A 26,513-nucleotide genomic window follows, 5' to 3' on the forward strand; every position below is an offset into this window, starting at 1 on the left:
GCTGGTGACATGAGGGTGGCCCGACCCGGAGGCCAGTACCCGGGGGCTCCTAAGCATCAGCGGTCACCTCCCAGACTGCCTGATGCTCCTCCACATGGGGTTTCAAACTGAGTGGTTGCCAAAGGGCCACAGAGCAGGGAAACTGGAGTTCAGGTGGACTGGGCCTTAAGTAGTTACTTGCAAACTCAAGATATTCTTTATTTGTTCTCGGGCCCCACAGTGATTTAAGACGCAGGTTCTGAGCTCGGGTCTGAGGGCTGTCTGCCGTGAGTGGCCTCTGCGGGAGGGAGTGCCCTCATCTGCTTGAGCACCTGAGATGCTTCTGGCTGGAGGGCCCTCGGCTGCACCAGGACTGCATGTGGCTGCAGCTCGGGAGGGCAGTTTCATCGGCACCAGAATCGTCCCGTCCCTGGGGGTTCTGGCCGCTGGCCTGCTCCCTCACAGCCCTTCTGTGCTCACTATGTGTGGCTGCCACGTGAAATCCCGCTTCCCGCCTGGGCTCTGCCCTTGAGCAGCCATCTTCCGCAATTCCTGTCATGGCATCAGCAGCTGGTGGGTGGCAGCAGAGCGGACTTGCCCCCCAACAGGCTACATTCTGGGGACTTTGCCATCCAGGCCACCCCCTGGGCCCCTCCAGGAACTGATGCACAAAGATACTACCTAAGCCAAACAGCAGACAACACCGATGGCACCGAGCAGGGGGGCGTGGGGCAGGTCCCCAGATAGCTACCGAGAACCAAATCAGGAACTCAAACACTACCACATCCAGGGCCCGGAGGTGTCACCCTGTGGAGCCAGGCATGGAACAGACCCTCGCCACAGGGGCCTGGGCCATCACAGAGGGCAGACAGGCTCACAGTACGCCCTCACGCTGAGAAATGTGGCCAGTGTGTGCAGAGGGGTGATGCACATTACCAGGGAGACCCACCCTCCCGAAGGCTCACCAAGTCCTGATGGGGACAGTCGTCCCAGAGACCTTGTCCTGAATCGTCTGAGCACCAGGGAAGTTCTGGTTAAGGGCTCTGAGGTCCTGTCTGGAGGGAAAACATCCCATGACCTGCCTAGGGTTTTGGATGGACTTTAGCCAAAGCTGGACCACCATGGGCTTGAAGGCAGGACAAATGCCTGGGAGGATGCAGCCCGAGAGGAAGCCCGTGCACCCTGTAGAGCTTACAGCCCAGTGGGCGGAACCTGTTCACCAAGGCCACGGCTGAGCCACATCCTGTGAAGAGCAAGGCAGGAAAGCTGCTGCCATTTTGTCTGGCTTTTGTGAGCTGGAAACCCCATCAAAACTGCCACACCAGCAAACTCTACATGGAGAGCACCCCCTGTACCAACATGTGCCCCTGAACCCCAGGCTGGGGTCCCTGCACCACAGCCAGGAGCCCCTCTGCCCCAGCGTGCACCCTCTGCCTGGATGGGGAGCCCTTCACATGTGTGGGGCCCTCCAGGGCCCTGCTGAGCCATCCCATTATGTTGGCTGAGTTACTAGGAAGGGGTTCATATGGCAGAGGGCAAAGGAGACATTACCCCCGGGCACCCAGAAGGCCTGGTCCCAGGAGACAGTGCAGGAGGTGTGGGCACTAGTCCCCAAGATGACGACGTTCACAAACACACTGAGTTCCACACGTGCCGGCGAATGGAAGACCCGCACGCACCCCCTGGCTTTTACCTGGGTTCAGGACGGGCTGGACAATGTCCCCGTTCCTCCATTTGGTCTCCATGCGCTCCAGTTTCTGGGCCTCGTACCGCTTGCGGCCCTCCTCCTCCTGCCCCTGCCGGGAGTACTGCGGGGGACACAGCCAGGGTCAGGCTGGCGGCCGTACGCCCTCCGCCCAGTGCCCTCCCTGGCCAGGCACAGCTGAGCCTCCAGGCTCCCACGGGGCGGCTTCTCCTTGTGCGGCCCACCTCTTTATAACTGAACCTACCCTTTTTCTAGTACATATTTCATATAAATAATAAAAACACAGAGGGTGGTGAATATCTCATATAGTCCCACCCCAGAGATAGCCTGGGTCAAACGTATGCTCTATATCCTTCCTTTTTATGCCCACATATATATGTAAAGTTCTACCAGGCTGTGTGTGACGATTAAAAGTAACAGTATTCCTTTCCCCCGCTGGATCAACATATCACCGAACATGACTTACATGACCCGTCTGATACACAGGCATCTACCTGCTTCCAGGTTCTCACTATTAAAACAGCTATCACACTGGCAATCTCAGCCCAGTATCATCTTACACCTGCTCCCTTCCTTCCCAGGACTCACTGCTGGACACAGAACCACAGAATCAGGGCAGCCCCAGGAGGGTTGGGCCCGCTCTTCCACCAAAGGCATGGGGTGGGCGGGGTCCCCAAGTGCCCCGACACCCTCGCTCTGCTGACCCCCAGCCAGAGGCACAGGCAGCCCAGTGAAGCTCTCCTCACGTATCACAGGGGTATGGACCCAAGAGGTCAAAAACAAATGCAAATATAAACCTTGGCTTAAAAACTGGGCTCCAGAGCCCTTGAGGCACAGGGGAAGTGCTGGGTTTCTGACGTGACAGCAACGGTTCTTTTTTCCCTTGACCCCACGGCCACCTTCACCGTCCTCCGGCCCAGTGTAGGGCACACCCCGCCCCTCATGGGACCGCTTAGGGAGGGCCACGCTGGGCCCGCGGGTGCTCTGACTGCTCGCTTCCCCCAGGAGCCCGCGCCCTTCCAGCCCCCACAGCCACGGCCCACCCTGCAGGTCCTGCCTGGCCATTCACTTTTTGGGTAGCTCCCCGACTTCTGCCCCTTCGTTTGCTCTGCCAGCTTTTTCGGGAGAGGCCATGGAGAAACCCCGGGCTCAGGGACCCTCCTGCCCCCTCGCCCCCCAAGCCTCGCGTGTGTGAGCAGATTCCCTTCCGGTGACAATGCCACTTCTTTCCAAGGCTAGTTGTTGTAAACGTCTGATTTTCCTGCTTCTGGCTCTGCTCCAAAGTTGCACAGGGTCTGAACACGACCCTGCAGCTTAATCAGCACGATCGCGGGCTAGAGAGCCCATCTCCGAGGGGAAGGAGGAAGGCGCTGAGTGGTTTGGGCAAGGGAAACAGATTACGCACTGCTTAAGCTGTGGTGGATAATTTAACCTTTTCCTCCATAAATAAACTACTTCCTGATGTTCTGCCATCCAAGGTGGTGACTGTACAGGTACAGTCTGCGCTATGCCTGTCAAGTAAAACTCGTGGCTGATAAGTGTCCTCAAGAAATGCCTTTTAAAGAGATTTTTTTTAAAAAGTCAGTCGTTCTGGTCTCATAAATCTTCGTGGTGTTCGACACCCTTGTCAGGCCACTGCATTCACACAGGGGCTGATGGAAGCCCTGGTCCAGACACAAGCCTTGCAGACAGAACACAGCCTCCTCACAAGTGCTTCCTGGCTCACTTTAAGTCTGGGGATAAAAATCACTGGGACAGTTTAACGATGGCCTGGCCTGGTACCCCACTTGCACCCCGAAGGGCTCATTAAACCCTGCTGATTTTAGGCAGATGCCAGCTCAGCTCAAATGCTCAATCAAGGGTCTGGGCAAGACTCAACTCAAGTCCATGTTCAGACACTGAAAAAAACCCGTGTCCTTTCTCCAGGGGCCACCCAGCGCCTCCAGGGCTGCAGTTGCCCTCCAACCCCACCGGGACCTCTTTCTCATATCACAGTGACACTGGCGTCCCTGTTCCTGGAGGAAGAAGGTCCCAAACTAAATAACGCTGCAGTTGGGCTTCTTCAGGGAGATGCACATGGCGGTAGCCCATCCACACATGCGCAGGTGTGGCAGGGCGGGGTGAGGTGTGTGCTCTGTGCGTGGTGTCCATACAAATGTGTGTGATACCTACACTTGTGTTAAAGGTGTGAAACACACATGTAATATGTACATGTGCATGAGAGGCATGTGGGACACACAGAGACAGAGATGCACGTGTTCTTAAGTGAACGACGGCTCCCTGTAGAGATTGGCACGAGGCCTTGGGTGGAGCACTGGCAGGATGTGAGGAAGCCTGGTGGCCAGGCCACACCAGCAGGTGAGCGTGACACTCCCCAGGGCTGGAGGGCACCTGAGCTTCTCAGGACTGCCTCGCCCGCTGCGCTGCACCCGTGCAAGGAGCAGACCTGTACTTCAAATCAGCTGAAGGCTTCTACATGGGCCTCGCACGTGTGGGGGGAAGAGAGCTCACTTACCAGCACCTGCTGCAGCTGGAAGTCAGTGGCTTCTCCTGTCTGGAGCCTTCTCTGCTTCCGCCCAGCAAGCGGTTACAACACAACACACCCTCTGTGAGGTTGGTATCTCTGTCTCATCAAACCCAGCTACACAGAGGGTGGGAAAGCTATGGGGCTTCTTCAGGATGTGGGGGAAGAGCTGCCCTGTCCCTGTGGGGAGGGGGGACACCCTGCCCTCCCCTGCTGGTGAAAGACCCAGTGGCTCTAGGCCCTGAGGAGCTGGAAGGAGGCACTGCTCATGTGTTCTGCCAGGCATCTTCCTTCGGTATCAGCCCCTTAGGATGTACAGTATGGCTCTGAAGCCAAAGATTTCTAAATGTTGTAGCATCTGAAAATTAAATCAGTTAAATAGTTGTGCCTGAGTATCTAACATGTGATGGGCTAATTTAACACCAAGGGGTTTGTGGGAAAGATGGAAGTGGGGGTAGGCGCACTTGTTACTCCTAAGGGGAAGCATCCCTGGGCCGCAGCCTCACTCCTGCTTCTTGGGTCTTAGACGCCCCGCACCACTCCCTCCCTGTCAGTGTCAAGGGGAAATGAGGCAATCTCAATCAATCTGCATCTCAAAGAGCAGCAGGGAGCGGAGAGCAGATCCAGAGAGAATTGGGGGGGGGGGGGTGCTGAGGAGCAGCCCTGGGATTAACCAGAGTCCCATCAAAATCCCTGTCCACCTGCTCCAGATGGGACAAACCTGCGCATGCGACCTTCTCTGGAAGTGGAGTCTGTGTAGGTGTAGTTAAGATGGTTTCTGGGGCAGGATGGCCCTTCAACCCAATGACTTGTGTCCACGGGAGGAGGAGATGGAGACACAGACACGTGCACACACGTACACACACACGCTGGAAGACAGAGCAGAGCTTGGGGTGGAGTACGCCGCAAGCCAAAGAGCGCTGGCAGCCCCCAGAAGCTGGGAGAGGCAGGAAGGATCCTCCACTAGGACTTTCTGAGGGAGCCTGACCCTGCTACACTTGATCCTGGACTTGTGGCCTCCTGACTATGACAGAATGAGAGTCTGCTGTTTGCAGCCCCCACTGTGGGACTTTGTCACCGTAGCCCCAGGAAACGCAGACAGGTGGCATGTGTGGGAGCCCAGCAGCCACCCACCCTGACCCAGACCAACCCCAGGCCCAGGCAGGGGCTGTCCGACACCCAGCTGGCACAGGGAGCATGCCCTGCAGTCCTCCATCTGCAATGGCACCAGGAGCAAGCCCCTCACTGCCCTGGGGGCCCAGGGTTACGGGAGGGCCGGCAGGCTGGTCTCCCACAGGGGCCGTGGGCGCCTGGGGCACCGGCTTCTCTGGGAACCTCTAAGCAGAGCACAGGCACCAGCTCCAGGCTGTGTGCTTGCTTCCCAGTCCCATTATTTAAAATGTGAACTATGTGTATCTCAGCTACGGGAAATTCATGCCCCTGCAGGTGCTGCCAGAGCCCCAGGGGGCCTTCCTCCAAGAACTGCTTTTTCCCTCGTAGGTGGGAGAGCTGGGAGCAGCAGGCCTCCACGGAGGAGCGTTCACGGGTATCCTAGCAACACCCAGGGATGCGGGAGTTACAGGAGAGGGTGGGGAGTGATCTCAGGGAAGGAATAAATCCCTCTGCCGGCCAAATGTCCCCCCTCCAAACACCTGCCCACCAAGCCCGCCCACAACGGGGCCCCCGGGAACTAACGTGGTGAACTCCCTTCACACAGAGACGCTTCTGCCCACAGCCGAATAGAAGCCAAGGGGACTCAAGGAAGGAGGCGGGAGCCAGCAGGGGCCACGGGGTGGGGGAGAGCGGAGGCCGAAACAGAGATGTCCCGGCACCCATTTCCTCAGGGGCCGAGATGAGGAGCAGCGGGCCTGGGCCGGGCAGCCTGCAGGTCCGGCTCTCGGCAGGCCTGGTGACGAGGCTTGGTGCCACCCACTGCCTCTACTCCAGTCAGGGACATGATAAAGGGTCCTCCGGGAGGGGCATCCGTGGGGTCTGGGCAGCCTACACTCACACTCCTGGCATGCATTCAACCCGCACTGGAGATCCCAGACCGAGGCCCCCAGCCCCGCTGCTGCTCCCCTGGGACACCCCGAGTGACCAGGCCTCTGCCATCTGTCCCCAGAGAGAAGGTGTCTCCTTACCACAACAGGAGGCACCTCTAGGACCTTGTCCACGTTCTTCAGCGACAGGGGCACATACCACAGGGTGGCCTTGTTGGTCAGCTTCTTGGTACCTTCAGAGAAAACCACATGAGTGATGGCCTGGGTAGAGAGCAGGGTGCCTGGGCACACAGCAGGCGGGGTGGAAACCCCACCACCTCTGGCCCCCAACTCCCAACCCGCAAGGCCTTTAGACTCAAGGTGCAGGCCTGGGCACTGAGCCCGGGAGAGGCTGTGGGCGCCCCTGCCTGGGGAGCACCCCCAGCGCTGCCCCTCCCCAGAGGCTGCTGGAGAGACTTTAGATCACATGGCGTAAGCCTAGGGGGGTCCCGGGCCTGTGGCTTCCAGCACCTTCTACCACGGGGGGCTCTGCCTGGAGGTCATGACTCTATACTGGGGCACCCGGGGTGTCGTGACAGAGGGAGGGAAGGTCACTGACACAGGGCAGAAGCCTCAGAGGAGCCCCAGGCGCAGGGAAGGGCTTTGGGGAAGGGCGGACTGGCCCAGGGAGCGGCCCCCTCCCAGAAAAAAGAAGGGCCAAGCCGGGGTCACACCAGGCCACTTGCTTTTCCACTAGATCCCAGCTGACACTGAATTTCAAACTCGAAACACACTTCGCTGAAGAACTTGATGTCCAACGCTCAGAAAGGGAACGTCTGCCTGTTAAATTCTTACAGAAGAGCTCCCGCCAGGCCAGGCAGGGACCCAGAAGGTCAGCAGCACATGGATGGGGAGCCTGGGGAGACGTGCAGGCAGAGCCCCCATGGCAGAGGGGCAGGGTGGCACCTGGCAGCCCAGCAAGGCCTGTCCATCGAGGTGGGAGGGATCACGCCAGACCCTTGGACTTACTGTCACCTGACTCAGAGCTCCAATCCAGAAGCTTCCAGATGGAGGGCTGAAAAATGGGTAGCAGCACAGCAGGGCTAAGAACCACGGGCCAGAAAGCCCAGAGGTCACTTGGTGCACACCTCTCACTTGTACAGGAGTCTGATACCCAGAGAGGTCAAGGGGCTTACATGGGGTCACAGAGCAACTTGGCTGCCATTCTGATATAGACCTGGGCCACCTGGATCCCAGTAATTTCAGTAAAGTATTTGCAAGGATGCCTTTAAAAAGGAGTTGCTTCACAAAACTGAAGGAACAAAATAGCAGCAGACTTACAGACTCCAAGAAGGGACTAGTGGTTACCAAAGGGGAGGGGTCGGAGAGAGTGAGTAGGGAGGGAGGGAGAAGGGGATTGTGGGGTATCATGATTGGTGCACATGGTATGGGGGGGTCACGGGGAAGACGGTGTAGCTCAGAGAAGACAAATAGGGACTCTGTGGCATCTTACTACACTGACGGACAGTGACTGCAATGGGGAATGTAATAACCACATTGTTTTCCTTGTGAAACCTTCATAAGAGTGTATATCAATGACACCTTAATAAAAAAATTATTAAAAAAAGGAGTTGCTTCAACATGGAATATTCCCAGTGTAGAGGAGAACAGTAAAACTGCAGGAAACGACAGAGGAGGTGGGCAAGGTGGGGAGTAGCCCCGGCAACCCTCCCCAGCCCCTCCTGGAGCGAGCTTCCTACCAATTCCTCTGACCCACCTTCCCCAGGAGTTCCTGGGATGTCAGTTTCCTTTAATTATAGCCCCAAGAGCCACGCTGACTCGGGGGGTCAATCAGAAGGAGGGCAAGCCCATGGATGCCCCAGCCCTTCTCCTAACGCCCAGCCAGAACACCCGGTGCTGGGCCCTGACACTACAACAGGCTCTCTGTGCTGGGGAACCACAGGCAAATAATGTGAGAATATTTTCAGTGCACTTTGACTGGGAATGAATCTGACAACCTGCTTTTGGGAATAAAGATTTCCTGTTTGACTCAGCGGGAGCCCGCCTGACAAGCTGGTTTCCATGGAAACCCGGAGTGGTCCTCCTCTAGACCTAAATGAACACCATGGAGCAAATGAGGCAAAACATGCTAATTGTACTCCCTCCATCATTTAATAAAACCATCAAAAGACAATTGCAGCATTAAAAACATCTATTTTAAAATCTTAAGAGCTCCCAGCTATTTTCTGGAGCAATTCACAGCAATCGCTTCCCAGTTAGCTTAATATTTTGACAGTTGCTGGAGATGAATGAGGCATCTCAAAGGCAAAGGTTTGTTGGTCGTCTGCTTGCGTGTGTGTACTCAGCTGCTCCTGACAGGCACACAGCCCTGACCTGCAGGCATGCACAGAACGGGGACCGCTATGTCCTGGGGTCAATAAACGCAGCGATGTCACGTGAGCAGGCAAGTGACCCTGTCTGTGTCACCTCCCACCAACCTCAGTCTCCCCACCTGCCAGAGCTCAGAGGGCCTGCTGGGCCAGCTGCTGCCCTGGGCACTGGGGGACTATGGTGGGCACGGTGCCACAGCCCAGCCTTCACAGGGCTCTCACCCCAGTCGACACGTGGGAAGAGAGAGACACACCAACACAGGAAGGCCTCGAGAGACACAGGGTCACAGAGACACGGGCACACAGAGGCAGCAATGAGAGAAAGAGAGAGGCCTGCCAGTCACGGAACGGAAAAGGACACATCAGCCCCCAGCAGGAGGTTCTGGGCAAGATGACCAGGACATGCAGGAAAGCCACAGCCCTCAGGGCTCCAAGCGTGGCCGAGCCCTATCCCGGGACACCAGGTGAGCACCAGCACCAGGCACCTGGCCCCCGCTTTTCCCGAGGCCGTGTCCTCACCTGGATGATGGGACCGCAACGCAGGTGGCATGTCCGAGGAGGTGGACACCTGCGGTGTGCTCCTCGTGGCCAGCTCTCTCCCCCACAGGCAGACGGGGCTCCGTGTGCACATCCCGCAGGGAAGGAGCCAGGCCAAGGGCCAAGGGAAGTGGGGAGGTGGCGAGCACCCTCAGCAGCAGGGTGGCGGGCTGCCGCCTCATCACTCTGCCCTTCTGCCAACACAGGCTCCAGACAAGAGCCTGGGGCCTGTGTCCACTCGTGCCCCACAGTGTGGGGCCCTTCAGAGAGGGAATCAGAGCATGTCCTTCTAGACAGAACCCTCTGGGGACTTCCAGCCTCAGCAGAGAAACCCAGACCTTCCTGAGAACCTCTGTCCGTCCTTTACTCATTCACTCATCAACATCGAGTCCACGTCCGTCATAAGCCAACAAAAGTTGCCAGGAAGAAGAAATGATTCTTTCCCTTAGAAGTTCCCGATCCAGGGCGGGGCTCCTCAGCCTCGGACTGCGGACCACCCGGCCTGGGCCCCCCTTCGTGGTGGGGCCGACCGTGAGCTGCAGGGAGCCCAGAGCGCCCACATGACGCCAGGGCTCCACCCCCGCGCGGCAGAGAACGTCCCTTGAGACCCACGGTGCGGAGGTCGGGCCAGACCACAAAAGCCCAGAGACGCCCTCCGCTCCCCCTGGGCCCCCATCTCCACTCGCTAACGGTGAGATGCTTTCCTGGTCATGGGGCTCCTCCTGGGCCAAACGGGGTGCGGCTAGTGGAAATCTGTAAAGCAGCCCCACCCCATTCCTGAAGCCACCGACTCCCTGACCCTGCGAAACCACAAGCCAGTGACCAAGAGAAGCAGAGAGCACAGCGACCTCCCCTCTTCTGTCTGCAGGGGTCAAGCCCGAAACACGGCCAGAAGCGGGGGCTGGCCACGTGGGGCCCCGGTGCGGGAACACAGTATCCGGGCATCCCGATCCGTGCCATGCTCTGAGACCACAGCCACGCCCCTTTAATGCCACAGCCGCCTGCCCCACGGAGGGCTCAGGGCAGTAGTGGGCACAGGCTGCCAGCTGCCTCCCCACCTCGGGCCCTTGCTCAGCTATTAAATCATTCGCTGTACTGCGTCCAGTCCTTTTGAGGTCGCTGGAATGTTACAGATAGCGGTGCTCCTGGGCCATGCTGGGGGAGAAGCCTGGGCCCCTCAGAGATCTCCGAGCAGGCCCACTGGGCGGCCACCGCCAAGCAGTTCCTTCCTCCAGAACGAGGGCAGACACTGCTGTGCGTGGGACGAGAGGAGGGCCTGCGACGGGGAGGTGGGCAGCGGGGGAACAAAGGGGCCTGGCTTCCTCAGCAGCAGCCTGGTTATAAAAAGCAGCAAGTGCCAACCGGAGCCACACTCCCCTGCAGCACCCAGGGGGAGGATGAAAAGGGGTTTCCATGGTTACCACTTGAGGAAGAGAATATTCAGATCAAACCAGAGTCAAAGGTTCACCCAGTGAGCTTCAGCCTAAGCCTGGTTTTCGTTTTTGGGGTGGAGAGCTGGGAAAAGGGCCTGGGCAGTGTCCTCCACGAGGCCGGAGGGTGGCTTGTGCCCTCCTGTCCGCTCCCATGCCCTCGCCCTGGACGAGCTGGCTGCCAGGCCACCCCACCAGCAAGGAAGAACAGGCAGTGGGCACACACTCAAGGCCAGAGCCTGAAGCCTGCTTTTGGGCTCGCTGCGCACCGTGGTCATGTCTGCCAACCGAGGACAACAAAGTGCCTGCTCACAGGTGGGGGTGGGAACGAAGGGCGGTCACGCACTCCAGGAGCAGAACCAGCCCCCAGGGTGTGTGCACTGAGGCCACCGCCTGGCTGTTACTGTTTTCCCCAAGCTGGCTTGGCCAGACACGCGCAGGAGTTACCTGTGAGGATGTTTTCGGACATCACGTTGACCTGGACTTCCACGGAGTGCCTGGAGGTGTAGGTGATCTCGGCGCTGACGTGCGCCACCTCGCCGATGCACATGGGTGACAGGAAGTCGGTGCGCTCCACCCGGGCCAGGGCGGCCACGCAGCGCTCCTGAAAAGACCACAGGGTCAGCCCCGTCCAGCGAGCCCCGCCCAGCAATGCTCCCTAAAAGCCGCCTTATTTTCTTCCACTGTGAAAATAGTGCCGTTTACTGGCACCTCACACCCCCAAATGCAAAGCCCTGGAGAAATGCCCAGTGGGAACACTCCACAGCCATGGCCAAGGCGACCCAGTAGCAGGCTGAAAGTGGCTTTTTCTTCTTTTTCCTAACTTTTCTACAGAAAACATTACTTCCATAATGAAAAGTGAAAAAGACATACATAATCATTATGGAAAACTTGGGAAACACAGAAAAGTAAGCAGAGGAGGGGAATCCCTCCCCCCTCCAGAGAGCTGGGCTATTTCGGTGGCTTCTTCTCAGGCTCTTTCCCGTTCCCGGGAACAGGGGCTTTACTGTGCATATGTTCGCTCCTTGGTTCCCAGTCTTAGTTTTATTAGTTGTGCAAAAGCTAAATAAGACACTTCCACAGTCTGCTTTTTTCACCCAATGGGAGAAAAATAACCTGCCCACATATGACAAACTTTGCAATCCCTAGTTTTATTTACACTTGATTTATCCTTCAAACAGGCAACCCATTCTTATGACTCAAAATTGAGGATTTTTTTTTTTTAACAACGGGTACACGGCACCAAGCCTGCTTCTCGTCCCAGCGACTGGGGGCCCCAGCCCACATGGGGGGCTGCAACCATGGGCACTGCCCACTCTGCTATGGAGCTCAGTCTCTATCAGCACGTGAAGGACATCCCTCATCCTTCACCGCAAAGCTTTCCATGACAGCTGTTTTACAATATTCCACGGCAAAAATACTTCCAATGGCCAAGAAAAACACAATATTCTTCTGTTGTTAGATATTTGGGTCGGCCCCAGTTGCTTATTATTATAAAATAACCCTATGATGGGCATCCTTTTCCATATTGGGGATTTTTCCTGGGTTGAAAGGACAGTTTGGTATTCGTCCTCAGAGCACTTCTCAGCAGGGCGGCGGAGCCTGCCGTGGCCTCGGTGCCTGGGCAGCGACACCGAGAGTCGCCTCATCTTGCGTCTGAGCTGAATGACACAGAAGCCAGCCTGGGCTTGGGCAGTGGGGCTGCGTGCCTTTGTTGCCAAACAGAGCACTGGGCACTTTTACAACTTTCTACCAGAAAGCAATGGTCTTTTTTAAGGACATTGGATGGCATGAGTCTGAGATGCCCTGTCTACCTCTGGGCACGGTGGGGAGCAGGGAGCGGGAGGCAGGGGCTCACTTCTGAGAGTCTGCCTGGGGCCCCGTGCCAGCTCTGGGTTTCACTTTCTCAGTTAACCCTCTCAGCACCCCTTTGGATGGGTTGGTGATACCAGGCTTGCGGGTGACGGTCAGGTCAAATTCTGGTGGCACCTGAGCCACCAATGTGTAGCTTCCCCACCTACGCAAGGCTTCATTCAGATGGTACCTGGCAAATTCCTGGCGCACCCCGGCAGGACCTGCCTCTTTGGAGGGAAGCCAGGGGACCATCTTCAGCCCCTCCCACGTGGTTCTCAGCACGCAGGTCGTGAGTTCTGGGGCAGGTTCTTGGCTAAGCGGCGGCTTCGCCCACTCGGGTCTGCATGGCCTTGCCCACCCCTCAGTGCAGCTACGTGCCCATACAGGCTTCCACCCAAGCGCGTGCACGTGGCCACAGCACCACCCATTGGCAGAGAGCTGGAAAGGCAAGTGCCCATGAAGCAGCAGGAACGAAGGAGCAGGAATTATCCAAGTGCCACTTGTAAGACCAAAGACAGGTTTAAACAGGGCACCCTCACTGGAAAGTGGTTAAATAAGTTATGGTATGGATATGCCCCCACATATAAGGAAACTTATATGCATGTATTTTAGTACTTTCTAATGGAAAAAGTGCAGCTTATTTCTCCCATCTCTTAGGGTCTGAGCCTTGGGCAGACCTGGGCTGTTTTATAGCTACATAGGCATTCCTTCATCTTCAGGGTTTATGGAGCCAGGCACTGCACTTTGCACCAGCATTAGGGGAAATAAGTAAACAGGGCAATGCCCCATGGTGGCAGGTGCGGTGGAGAGGACGGCAGTGGGGTTTGGGGAGCAGCCTGGGGAGGACAGCTGGGGTGCAGATTCCAGCTGAGGTTGCATGCTTGCCTGAGGCCACATGGGGACACAGATCGTACACCTGGGCCACAGATACAAGCCTTGAACCTATGCTTCAAGCCCCTGCTCCTCCGCACTCCTTCCCTGGACTGAGCCTGGGGGTTCATGAAGATGCCTCTGCGTGGTGGTCCCAGGAGAGTGATGTAGAAGTCTGAGGCTCAGGAGAAGGGCTGTGAGCCCAAGGCAGCTCCAGGGGCTGATGCTGGGCTGTGAGGGGCTTCCCTGGAGCTCTGGGAGGGGCAGGGGAACCCCCTCCACACACCCTGGTGGGCTCACACAGCCTGTGCCTGTGATGCCATGACGCAGCCCTGGGGCTCTAGTTCCAGACCGGGCCACTCGGACGGCTCCCACTGGAGGCTTAACTAGCCCCCCGAGCAGGATGAGCTCAAAAACACTCTGGACCTGCCCCTGGGCTGCTCCTCCCACAGCCTCCCTTCCTCGGTCAATGACCCGGGCTGCTTCCTGTCATGCTCAGAACCTGCAGCCCCCACCGACCCTGCTCTTCCTCTTGCACCCTGGACACAGGCAGCCAATCCTGTTGGCTCTACCTTCTGGGTGGTTCCAGATCTGAGCACTGCTGACCAGCTCTGCTATCACCCAGATCCAGGACCTCATCTCCTCCGCCTTCCCCTGGACACTCCCTCAGGCCACACTGGCTTTCCTGCCCCAGGGCCTTTGCACTGGCTCTTCTCGCTGCCTGGGCTACTCTTTCCACAGACACATGGCTCCCCTCGCCTCCCTCCAGCCTCTGTGTAAATACAACCTCCACCCAGGCCGTCCCTGAGAGCTGCTCCCTCACAGCTGCAGCTGTCCTTCTCCTAAGCATTTCACTCCTGGACACTGCATTTTGCTCATTTATCTTCGGCCTGCTGCCACCACTAGCGTGTAAACCCCACGAGGCAGGAACTTTTGTCTGCTGGCTATCAGTGGATGCCCAGCATCTGAACAGTGGCTGCCGCTGGCCATCTGCTGACAGGGGAAGCACGTGCCCAGAACAGCCCCCCTACGGAGAGCTTACAATGCACTGGCAACCATGTTTGTGCTGGACCATCCTTTCCACGCAATCTTCTCAACTGTTCTCTTAACCCCACTTTGCAGGTGAGGAAGAAGAGGCCTAGAAGTTACATGGCTTCCAGAGGTCACACAGGGCTGCATCCTCTTCTGGCATCAGCTGAGAGTGGCCTGCGTGGGTGTGGGGCAGATGCAGCTCAAAGAATGGTAGGGAGAGCTGACTCTTTCTGGACCCTCCGTTCACTTGCCTAATGCCCACGGCTGTGAGAGGGGTGACTCACACCCCTCCTCTCCATGCACTGCCCCCCTGAATCCTGGCAGCAGCTGCCTGGCACCATTTATTATCTGCCCAAGGTCAAGAGCTAATAAGTAGCAGGGCCAGGACTTGAAGCCAGGGCCCAATGCTGCTCTTTTTGGCTCTGCTTCTGAAGCTGCTACCCTGGCTCAAAGCCCCATGGCCACTCAGGAACTCAGCCCCTGTGGATTTTCGGGGCATGTGAGCCCAATGGGCAATGCAACGCCATTTCCTTGGGTGTGTGGTAGAGGCACTTCCGGAGTAGATGATAATTAGAAGGTCTGTGGCTGTTTTCCACGGATGCATCTGAGGCTGGGGAGTCAGAGACACATACAGCTTGGAGGGCCTCATACTGAATGCAAATGCTCATCAGCCCCCTGGGCATTTCTGGATCACACCAGCATCCAGGTAGAATGCCTGGTGGGCCCAGCACCCTGCTCGGTCCTGGGAAACAGCAGCTCACACTCAAGTTGGAGCCACCCTGGGTCCGGGCCTGTACTGTCTGCACCCCTGCCCAACTGCAAAGTCACCGGCAGCCAATCCGCCTCTCAGGCCACCCTGCTTGCAAAATAGCAAAACCTTCTCTCCCAGCATCATGTGTAACAAAATGAGGACAGGCAAGGCTCCCAGGCACCGCCCAGGAAACAAGGTTCTCTAATACTTCAGTATTTTAAGCTGGGAGAGAACCAAGCTTAAGATTCAGAATAAGTAGCCTTCCAACCTGGAAGAGCAGACATGAGGCCACCACCTACCACCCCGTGCCGGGCCCAAAGGCTTCCGACGGGACAGCACAGGTAGGAGCCCCGGGGCCTCCTCCCTCGGGCCAGTCTGTCAGTGCGCCAGGTCACAGAAGGGACACACGTCCCCTGCTAAAGATCTGTGTGACTACCGTGTGTGGACTAACAGGGGCCCATCTGCTTTTGTCCCCTGCCCCTCCCACCGATGTCCTGGCCCTGCTGACCTCTTTGCCTGCACCTCCTGTGTGCTCCTCAGCTCACAGCCCAGCCTCCAGCTCCCCTCTGGGGTCTGCCCTGCTTTCTCCCTACCTGGGGTGCAATGGGGATAATAAAAATAATATCCTCTACCTCTTAGGGGTGTCACAAGCATTATATGAGCTAACGCTTGTCAGAACTTCTGCAAAACGCTAAACGCTCCCTAAATGGTAGCGGTTACTTAGGGCATCGCCCCATCACCTCCTTGGCGCCCTAAGCCCCTCCTCTCCCCGCCTTTCCAGGCCGGGGGCTTCTCCTCCCCCGTGTCCAGCCTCTCCTGACAGGCCTACTTCAGACTGTACTGTGTCTGGCCCGTGGCCACCAGAGGGCGCTCTCTGAACACAGCCAGGTTAGCCCCAGGAACTCCAAGGGCACCCAAACAAATCCAAACTCCTGGCAAGTGACCCCTTCACAGGGTGGTGCAGCCCAGCCCAGAACCCCCATGTGCCAAGGCCCCATGACCTGTGTCCACTGGGACACAATCACCCTGGCTTGGTTCACTGCATGTGCACCTATGCACACCCACCCTGGTCAGCATGAAATCTTCCTTCTCAGCACAGCAGGTGACCCACAGGTACTAAGAGCCTGCTGGCCCCCAGGTAGCAGTGTGCTAGACCTGCCCCCTCTCTCCCTGGGCCCTGCTGTTCAGAGAAAATAGTTCCCTCGGGCCTGGGGGACTGGTAGGAGATGACAGGCGGAATGCCCGCACCTGCCCTAAAGCCCTCAAAGCAGAACGCCCGGCCTTGTCCCAGCTGCAGAGAGCTGGCACCGTCGCAGGTGCGCGTTGAGTGCCTGCTGGGCCTCACAGGCACCCACAGCTACCCAGGCATCAGGCAGGGCAGGGAGGGCCAGGACCAGGGCGGTGCTACCCGGCACAAGTGTGGCTCTGTGAGGGCTGGTGGGGGGGGACACAACTGAAACGCTCCCAGGATGGAGGGGGAGGGGCTGAAAGGCGGCTTAGTCTCTGGTAGTTCCCCGTCCCTCCTCGCTGAGCCCAAAACCAAGCGCCATTGCAAGGAGTCCCGACCAGGGCTGACCGGGCAGGAGCTACTGGAAGCCCCCAGGGCTGGGGGTGCGGGAGGGTAAGGCTCCAGGCCTGGGCTCCGCCAGACTCCTCCCCAGCGCTGCACAGAGGGGCACTGGGCCCCTGGGGTATGGACCCCGCCCACGATCCCTGCCAGCTGGCCGAGGGGCCCGCAGACGCTCACCCCGTCCTGGCTGTTACAGTGCCGGGTGCTGATGATGGCCCCGGCCTCCTCGATCATCTTCAGGATGGTTCCCCCGTGGACGTTGCCAGCCACGTTGGCGTCATCAGGCCGCATGATCCTGTGCAGAGGACAGAGAAGCAACAGATGGGTCCTCTGGGAAGGATGCCACTCGTGAACACTGACAGCCAGAGGACAGAAGTTTCTCCGTTTCTCCAAAAAGGACCTGATGCCTCCCCCAAAGAAGGAAAAAGAACTTTCCATGTGTTTGGTCAGGCTGCGGTGATCAGACAGGCTAGACACGGGGCTGCCAGGTCCTGCTTCCACAGGAGAGAAGGGCAGAGGGGGGGACCTTATCCCCTGGAGCTGCAGCACCCGGCTCTCCTACGGGGAGATCTCCCCACCCCTGGGCAGGAAGGGGTGACAGTAGGGACCATCTGCAAAGGCAGTGAGGTGGCAGACAGCCCTTGGGGTTCCCAGAGCACTGCCCCTCTCTGCTCCTAGGCCCATCAATGACCAGCAGAGCTGAATGAGTAGAAAGACACAGGCATGAGCCCTTGGTGGCCAGACCCCTGGGACCACCAGCTCTGTCAAGTACCCCAGGCAAGCCACTGCATGCAGCCAGAGCAGCTCTGGGAACTGGAACTGCACACAGCTTTGAAACCTCTGCCAGTGGGTGGACACAGATCACCCCTGCCCCCTGCACGCTGAGCTCCTCAAGGGCACAGGAGAGCCGATCCATGGGATTGAGAGCCGGAAGCTCCGCAAAGTCGGGAGAACTGAAACGCCAGCTCATTTCCCTGAAGAGGAAAAACCATGTCCTTGCAGTGAGCAGGCAGCAGGGAAGCTCCAAGAAATCTCTGCAATGCCAACAAGCCAGCGTGGTGCTCCTACTGTGGGCAACTAAGCCTGGCACTTTCCAGGACAACTGTCTGGTAATGAAAAACGCTTTCACCAGCCTCAGGCCTGGAGGCGGCTGACGGGCAGTGAGGGTATGCCACGGCTCCAGCATGCGTGGCGTCCACCGGGACTCCCCTGCCTGCTCTGGCCCTGCTGGCCAGCGGGGTCCCCAGGACCAGCATCCGCACGCTCTGCTCTGAGCCACAGCTCCCCTGCACTCCGGGTCCGGCACCCTCGATGGCTCCGTTCAGCAGCTCGGAGGCTCAGCCCGTCAGACTCAGAGATGGAGATGCTTCCTGGCTCCCACTCTTACGAGCTGGGTGACCTGGGTAAGCTGCCCAAACTCATTCCTCCACTTCCTTGTCTATAAAATGGGCATATTAACAGAGCCACCGCATCGGACTAGGGGAGGACCCACTCACATAAGACAATGCAGACAGCAAGCTTAGCGGCACACAGCCAGTAAAGTAAACGTTCATCAGCAGTAGTCTTCTGTCTTCTGTGAGTATGCAGCCAACCCACCGCAAGAAGGTTGAAAGCTCCAAGGAAGATGCCATTTTCTCAGTGAGCGCCGACACCCGGGGTGAGGACAGCAGCTGCACCTGCTCCCCGTCCCCAAGCGTCCCCCTTCGTCGCGGGGGAGACTCAGCCACGCGGGCCCCAGCCCACTCAGAAACCCGGCCTCTCGCCCTGCATCCCCGGCTTGGGGCAGGGGTCACTGCGACCCCAGCAGTGCCCGGGGAACCCCCAGCGCACAGGAAAGCAACTTCACTTGGCATCTCAAACATTCATTTCAAAACACTTTGAATCACAGCAAAATGGATTAAGGACTTGAATCTAAGACCTGAAGCCATGAAACTCCAGGAAGAAAACAGGCAGCAAACAACTTGAGAGCGGCCTTGGCGATGATTTTTTGGATATGACACCAAAAGCGAAGGCAACAGAACCATAAGTGTAAATGAGCGGCACGACGTCTCACCGACACGCCATGGCACGGCGGAGGGCGCACCAACAGAACGGGAAGGCAACCTACTGAATGGGAGGAAATTGTGCGAATTGTTTATCTAATAAGGGCATTAATATCCAAAAGTTGTAAAGAACTCAATACAACTGAACGCAAAGAAAAAAAAATGCAATCTGACTTAAAAACAGCCACTTTTCCAAGGACGACATACAGAGGGCCAACAGACACAGGGAAGCTGCCCAACATTAATCCACAGGGACGCAAACCAACATACGGAGCTATCGCCTCATACCTGTTAGCCGGCTAATACCAAAAAAACCAGAAGACAGCACGAGCTCACAAGGATGTGGAGAAAAAGGAACCCTCGTGCGCTGCTGGGGCGAGTGTAAGCTGGTGCGGCCACAGTGGAAAGCAGTAGGTCCCGAAAAAGTTAAAAATGGAGCTACCAGATGACCTACCAATTCCACTTCTTGGTATTTATCTTCAGAAAACCAAAACCTGAGTTTAAAAAGTTATCTGTATCCCATGGTCACTGCATTATTTTTAGCAGCCATTGATGCGGAATGCATAAAGAAAATGTGGTGTATATACACAACGGGATACTGCTCATGCTCAGTCATAAAAAAGAAGGAGATTCTACCCTTTGGGACAACACAGATGGACCTCGAGGGCACCGCTAAGTGAAGGAAGTCAGACAGGAAGGAAAGTCCTGTCACACACACCACACACACACACCACACACCACACACAAACACACACACCACACACCACACACACACACCACACACCACACCACACACCATACACACACACACACACCACACACAAACACACACACACCACACACACACACACACCACACACAAACACACACCACACACACACACACCACACACACACACCACACACCACACACACACACACACACCACACACACCACACCACACACACCACACACACACACACCACACCACACACACCACACACACACACCACACACCACACACAAACACACACACCACACACACACACACCACACACCACACACACACACCACACACCACACCACACACCACACACACCACACACACACACCACACACACATACACACACCACACACACCACACACCACACACATACACACACCACACACCACACACACACCACACACACACACCACACACCACACACATACACACACCACACACCACACACACACCACACACAAACACACACACCACACACACACACACACCACACACCACACACATACACACACCACACACCACACACACACCACACACACCACACACACATACACACACCACACACCACACACACACCACACACCACACACACACCACACACATACACACATACACACACACACCACACACACACCACACACATACACACACCACACACACACACACACCACACACACACACCACACACACACACACACACACACACACACACACACACACACACACACACACACACACACACACACACACCTTCATTGTATCTCAAGGCCTCACCTACACATGAAGCTGAAACAATGGAACTCATAGGCACAGAAAACAGACTGGTGGTTACCAGAGGCAGGTGGGGGAGCATGAAATGGGGGAAGGGGGTCAAAAAGTACATACTCCCAGTTACAAGATAAGGAGGTCCTGGGGATGTGATGCCCAGCATGGGGACCAGTTAATGCCGTGCTGTGCATCTGAAAGTTGCTGAGAGGGCAGGCCTTAAAAGCTCTCAACACAGAAAAAAGCTGTAACTGTGAGGTGATGCATGTTAACTGACCCTGTCCTGTGATCATTTCATAATATGCCCGTATGTCAAGCCATCGTGATGCATACCTAAAACAAATGCATGTTACGTGTCAAATTATATCACAATACAACCATAAATTTTAGAAAACAATATTAAAACAAATACTTTTGTGTCATAAAAATTCGAGCTTACACTATTTTTTTAAGTTGAATTAAGAGGTAGCCTTAAAATAAAAAAACTTGTGTGTCAACCTCTTTCCTTTGTATTTGTTTTCAACTTAATAGAAGGGCCAATGGTCGTTTCTGCCTGCAGGCAGGTCCTCCCGCAGCACAGGTGCTGTGGGGACGCTGCCCTGGGGCTGGGCTGGCAGGGACAGCAGAGGCCTGGGTCCCAGAGTGCTGAGGAAACTTGGGCCCAGCCTTTCCTACAAGCACTGGAGTTGGCCTCCGGGGCAGCCTGATTCACCTCTGTGGGCCTTGCTCTCTAAAGTGGGCATATAGATACATGCATGCCAGGCTGGCCCCTATGATGCAGCGAAGCCCAGAGAGACATGCAAACGAGGGGCCCAAGGGCAGAAGAGGAAGGGCTAACATGGGATCAAGCGGACACTGAGGAGAGACCCACTAGGAGGCAGCCTTTGAGATAGGAGGCTGGGGACAGTGCCTGGAGCCATCCTGCAACACTGGGGTCCTCAGGGACCCCAATCAACATCCCGCTGCTGTAGGACGTGGGCACTTGGTTGGGAGTGAGCAGGAGAACTCACTGGGATGCAAGCCACCGCCCACCTGGCTGGGTCACCCTGGCTGCCGTATCAACCACCAACCCAACTCCCCGGGCACGCCAGCCACCCAGGGGCACAGAGCAGGCACACGCCTCCCTCCACAGGTCCAGATCCTGAGCCAGCAACTCTGCAGGGGGGGCCAGAGTCCAGCACACTCACGCCTGCCCCTTGGCCCCGGTCAGCCCCTTCCTGAAGCCCAGCTGGGCGTCCCCTGCTGCCTTCAGCCCACGGCCGAGCTGTGCTCTGGCACCTGTTCCCCCTCCCTCTTCCCAAGTGGCCCAGGCGCTGCTGGGAAGGGGCCCACACACTGCCCAGTCACTCTCAGGGCCTCCTCCTCAGCTTGCTTATCCCAGAGCCCGTCCCCCATGGCCTGGTCACCTCCAGGCCGCCAGGAGAATGGGGGACCTCTCATTTTGTTTTCCCACTTTTAATAAAGACGTGAGAATGAAAAATGCTTCCCTTTCCTCTTTATTATTAAAAGATAAAAGAAAACCCAGTGCAGCAAGCATGATGTCAGGCGGCACTGACCACTGGCCTCCTGGTTAAGGAGGCAAAGGGTGTTGGACCTGGGACACGGGCGCGCACGCTGAGCGGGGCCCCAACCCCTCACCACCAGCTGCAGGAATTTGAGTACAGGATGCCAAAGCGCCTGAATTTTCCAGAGAAGCTGGTGATCCAGGATTTAATGAAATCTCCTGACACCTGAATGATGGCACCTGTCTGAAACGTGACTCAACACCACAAAGGCCAGCTCAGGTGGGCCAACCTGCGCTTCCTCCCCCTCCTCTGACCCAGAAACTTCAGGGAAAGGGGGAAGGTCAGCCCAGGAAGCCCTCCCAGCATCCCCTACCCCCAGGCCCTGTCAGCTGGCCCCTGGTGCCCCTGCCTCGCTCACCCGCAGCGCTCTCCTCGCCCTCCCAGCCCAGTGGCGGCCGACTGACTCTCACCTGGAATGTCACTGGGTCACCCACCACCCTACCCCTCTACTCCAGCTGCAACTGCCCCTGACCTGCGCAAGATGAGCGGCCAGTGCTGAGGCGCAAGGCTAACGGACTTGGACACGCCCAGCCTCTTCCCCTCTGGAACAGACGCCAGGCTGAAGACCTCTGACGAGGCCACACAAACCTGGGTCAAGGAGTCACCCCCAGAAGGAGCAGTCACCCGACCTGGACTCTGGGGGAACGTTCGTGGGAAAGGGGGCATCTCAGGGAGAGCCCCAAGGCCAGGAGAGCAGGGTGAATGCCCGAAAGACGGCCCACGGCCCAGCGAGGGGACGGATTGCAGGCCAGGGCCAGGAGCTCGTCAGGCGAGGCCGGGTCCTGGGCGCCGGGGCAGCCTTGGGGGATACTGAAGCAGCCCGGTGTGGGGCAGTCACTCAGGCTCGGGGTGGGAGGGGGGCTCCTACCCCTGCCCCTTGCCTCCCGGGCCGAACTGGCCGCTCACCCCACTGCCCCAAGACTTACCTTCTAAGCAGGGCCACTCCCCTGCTCAGACCCTCCGGGGCCTCTCCTGTCTATGAAGAAAGAGTCAGTCCCTAGTGAGGCACAGGAAGCCCTCAGGGATCTCGAACTTTCCTGCCACACCTCCCACCGCCTGGCAGGGCTCCAAGCTGCACCTGCCCAGCCAGAGCTGTTGGCCAGGTGGGCATCCCGGACCCTCCTGCCACCTGTCTGCACCCGTCCAACCCGGCAACATCTGGTTGTGCCCCGTGAGGAGCGGCTCCCCTGAGTGGAGGGCACAGCGGCTGCGTCTTCCTGGGGCGCAATCCAGGGTCCCATCAAAGCTCCAAATGGCCGGCAGCCCATCCAGCAATTCCACCTGCAGGAATTCATCCCACAGATGCTCCCACGAATGATCACTCCAACAGTGCTCAAAGTCACTCCCTATTCAGCTGTTTCTAATACAGAGGACTGGCCACCTCCTAAGTGCCCACCAACAGAGGGCTAGTTGGATTCCGTTAATCCACATGACGCAATAGTGCGCAGCCTCGAGCAGGCGGGGACCGAGTTCCCCACACGACCGCAAGCGAAGCCGCGTGGACCACGGAGCAGGCGGCTGCCCTGCGGGCCCGGCATGACCATGCCTGGCTCCGTTCCTGCCCCCCGCGCCGGGCCCTGGTCGCAGCTCACCCCTCCTGCAGCCCCCAGCTTGAGGCCAGCATCTCTGATTCTGGCACAAAAATGTCAGCGCTAAAATTAAAACACTGCTGCATGAGTTCCATGGTAACTGGGGGTGCGGGGCCTCGTTTCCCTCACCCAACACTGAGGCAGGAGGTGGCACCAGGCCCAGCCACGCTTCCAGGATGGATGACATCCTCTCGGGTCTGCACCCAAGGACAGGCGGAACCACAGGGCCTGCTGCTGGCGTCCAGGTGGTGGCCTGAAGGGCAGCCAGCTCCGAGGACACCGCACAGACTGTGCCAGAAGCTCCCTGGGCCTGACCCCTCTGAACTAGGCATGCGGAGGGAAGCCCCAGGGCGCTCAAGCCAACCTCACACACAGTCTGGCTCTTGGCTGGACCCTCCATCTTGGGGTGGCAGGTGGCAGTCACGGGGATGGAGGCACAGGTGTGGGGACAGAGGCACGGGTGTGGGGCTTCCTTTGCGCTCAGCACAGGGAGCAGTGCCCTGGCAGGGGTATGGAGAAGACAAGGTCTAAACCAGGGTCTGAGGAAGCACAGGGAGAGGACACAGAGGAACAGGGTGGTTATTCCTGGCAGGAAAGGAGCTGCAGGCTTACCACGGGTCGGGCACATGCCAGGAAGACCAGGTAGGCGGGGGCTGGTTCACAGCAGGCAGCCTTGACCATGCTTGGGGCCTGGAAGGACAGGGTCAGGCACACACATGAACACCTCATCTTTCCACAGAACTCTCCAAACAGAAGCCCAAGTGGCACAGCTTATCCTCTCCAACTGCTGCTAAGAAGGTCCCGCCAATGTTTCTTCAATCCCTAGAAGCCCCATCACATCCTCCAGGCGAGGCAGGGCAGAGAGCCAGCTGGGCCAGGAAGGTCCCTGGGGCCCTGCCATGCCCCAGGGCAGGACAGGGGAGGGGCTGAGCACCCAGCCTCATGCTTCCCAGGGGCAGGGATGAACAGGCAGAAGGCTCCAGGTGCAGCCGCTGACCAGCACCCACCCATCCCCAGAACCCAGGTGCGCTGGGGCTGAGCAGGTAGGAAGTACAGACCCAACCACAGATGCCCGCCGGGCACAGGAGAGGGAAGGACCAGGGCAGCAAGACCACAAAGATGAGCGTGGCCACCACTCCCTGGGCTGGCCCCAGTAGGAGAGTGCCACACCTAGCTGCCTGCCTCTTCCAGGTCACCGTGGTCTGGCCCTGTGATCACCTGGAGGCTGGACGTCCGGGCCGCTTTGGTTAACCACCCAAGATCCAGAGTCAGAAAGAACTGGGTCAGGCGTGGATGCCCCTGGCTGCACGAAGCCAGCCAGCCTGCTGGGCACGGGGGCCCTGTCCCCTCTAACACCTGAACTCTTTTAAAGTGCCTCCAAACAGACCCTCTGCCACAGCAACCTCTCACGGTGGGCCCATGACTAGCGGTACCTGCTCAGCTGGGAAGCCATACCAGCTGGGACGTCCCAGGTCCAGAGGCAGGCGAGGGGGCGGGGGCAGCCACGTCACCTGCTCTCCCCACCAAAACCATGACCCAACTCCCTGCCATGCCGGGCCCGGGGGGAGCACCCTGGTCCTGGGGCGCCCAGTCAAACCAGGAACAGGCTGCCTCACCAATCCCAGGAGTCTACCAAATCCCAGTTGTCAAAGAAACCTGGCTTTGTAAATAATGACGGTGGAAAAGAAGTAAATCTCTGAGCCCTTCCACTGCTGTGCCATGAGATCACGTGGTCAACAAGCGCCGTACCTGGGACACCTCTGGGAGACTGCTGGAGAGGGCAAACGCCACCCCAGTCTTTCTCCAGGGTTCTCGGCAAAGGCAGGGCCCAGGCGTGGGCCCGCTGCCAGCCTTCCAGACCTTCCTGAAACAGACGGGAAAGGAGGGTCGGGGCCAAAGCGAGACTCCCAGACAGAGGCCCGCCCACACACAGAGCCCCTGCATCCTGCCTGGGGGGGCTAGCATCGGAAACCTGCCCCCGAGGCCCAGCTCTTGCGCTGGGTGAACCACTGTAAGTGGGTTGGCGGTGCTGCCAGTCCCCCCGGCCTCAGCTCTCCTTGGGCAGACACCCTCTTGCCCCCAATACACCAACCTTCCCCACCAGGTGGCTCAGGCTGCCAGGTCCCCTCCCAGGCCTTCCCCTCCAGGGAGGGCCTGCCCTTCTCCCTTCTCCCCTTCCACTGCGCGCAGGAAAGAAGACAATCAAGGTGGCCCAGGAGCAGGGGCATTTGCGGTGGCCTCAGGAGAGAAGGCTGGATGTTCTACTGTCGCTGTTCCCGGCTGCCCCCCGCCCGACCGCCCCTGCAGGTCCCCGCCCAGGGAATCCTGCAGCCAGAGCCCTGGGCATAGAGCCACCTGTCAATTAGGCAAGATGAAGTCTGGCATGAATGAATGACGCCACCTGCGGATCACTTGAGGGCATCCTTCATAAAAGCTGTTGTCCTGGCCTGGCTCCCAGGCACAGGGCCACCTCGCCCATGGGCAGGACTAGCAGGCTTTGTCGGCCAGAGGTAAACTTGGGACAACCCGATTAGGCTTAGACAAACACGGCCTGCCACACGCAGAGGCCCTTATCACAGGCCAAGCCCGCTCCCACCTCCTTAACCTCCAGGGCAGAAGGCCTTCCCAAGGCCCAGATAAATTAGTATTAACATGCAGGTGTCATCGCCGTGAGTCCTCCCACCTTTAACAGAGAAAGAAAATTCCCAAACCCCGCCGGGGCAGGAGGTGGCCAGCCGCCCTCAGCCCCCACAGCCGGGGGACACTTGGCACCTGGAAGCCAGGCAGGGGTGGGGAGCTGCCAGCCAGTCCCAGAATGTCTACCTGGAGAGGAAGTCAGGGCTCAGCCTGGGCCGAAAACCTTCCCCAAAAGTCGTCCCCACCCCCATAGCCTGACAGGGCTCCTGGCCAGGACGGCATATATCCCTCAGCCCCTTGACTGCCCCCATAGCCTTTAACCTGATAGAAAGGACCCCATTTGCCCACAGCCCCACGGACAGTCCGAAGGGCAGGGCCAGGGTTGTGCTGCTCACAGCTGTGCCCCCAGCACCGTGCCATGCGCAGGGCCAAGTACCCTGAATACATGTCAAATCAGAGAGTGAGCTAGTGTCCAGGGAAGGAGGCCACCACCCTGCCCACCCCAGGCCCCGGTCCCTCAGGTCAGCTGG

At 57.9% G+C, this 26,513-nt stretch overlaps 1 protein-coding gene across 8 annotated transcripts in view; it reads right to left on the minus strand.

Annotated features, from left to right (window-relative positions):
* Positions 1-26,513, minus strand: part of ACOT7 (acyl-CoA thioesterase 7) — a 103,837-nt gene that overhangs the window by 48,789 nt on the left and 28,535 nt on the right. For 6 of the 8 annotated variants that reach the window (XR_008996858.1, XR_008996857.1, XM_057499660.1 and 3 more), the window contains exons 2-6: positions 23,959-24,036; positions 16,799-16,916; positions 10,992-11,148; positions 6,350-6,441; positions 1,673-1,787 (exon numbers count right to left, since the gene is read on the minus strand). Coding sequence is in view for 6 of the 8 variants with exons in the window: in XM_057499660.1 (XP_057355643.1) it covers positions 1,673-1,787; positions 6,350-6,441; positions 10,992-11,148; positions 16,799-16,916; positions 23,959-24,036 (560 nt within the window). In the remaining 2 variants the exon portion in view is untranslated. The remainder of the gene's footprint in view (positions 1-1,672; positions 1,788-6,349; positions 6,442-10,991; positions 11,149-16,798; positions 16,917-23,958; positions 24,037-26,513) is intronic. The other 2 variants (XM_036925394.2, XM_057499661.1) reach the window with 2 other exon arrangements.

Source organism: Manis pentadactyla, chromosome 4 (assembly GCF_030020395.1).
Source record: "Manis pentadactyla isolate mManPen7 chromosome 4, mManPen7.hap1, whole genome shotgun sequence".
Classification (NCBI taxonomy): Eukaryota; Metazoa; Chordata; class Mammalia; order Pholidota; family Manidae; genus Manis; species Manis pentadactyla.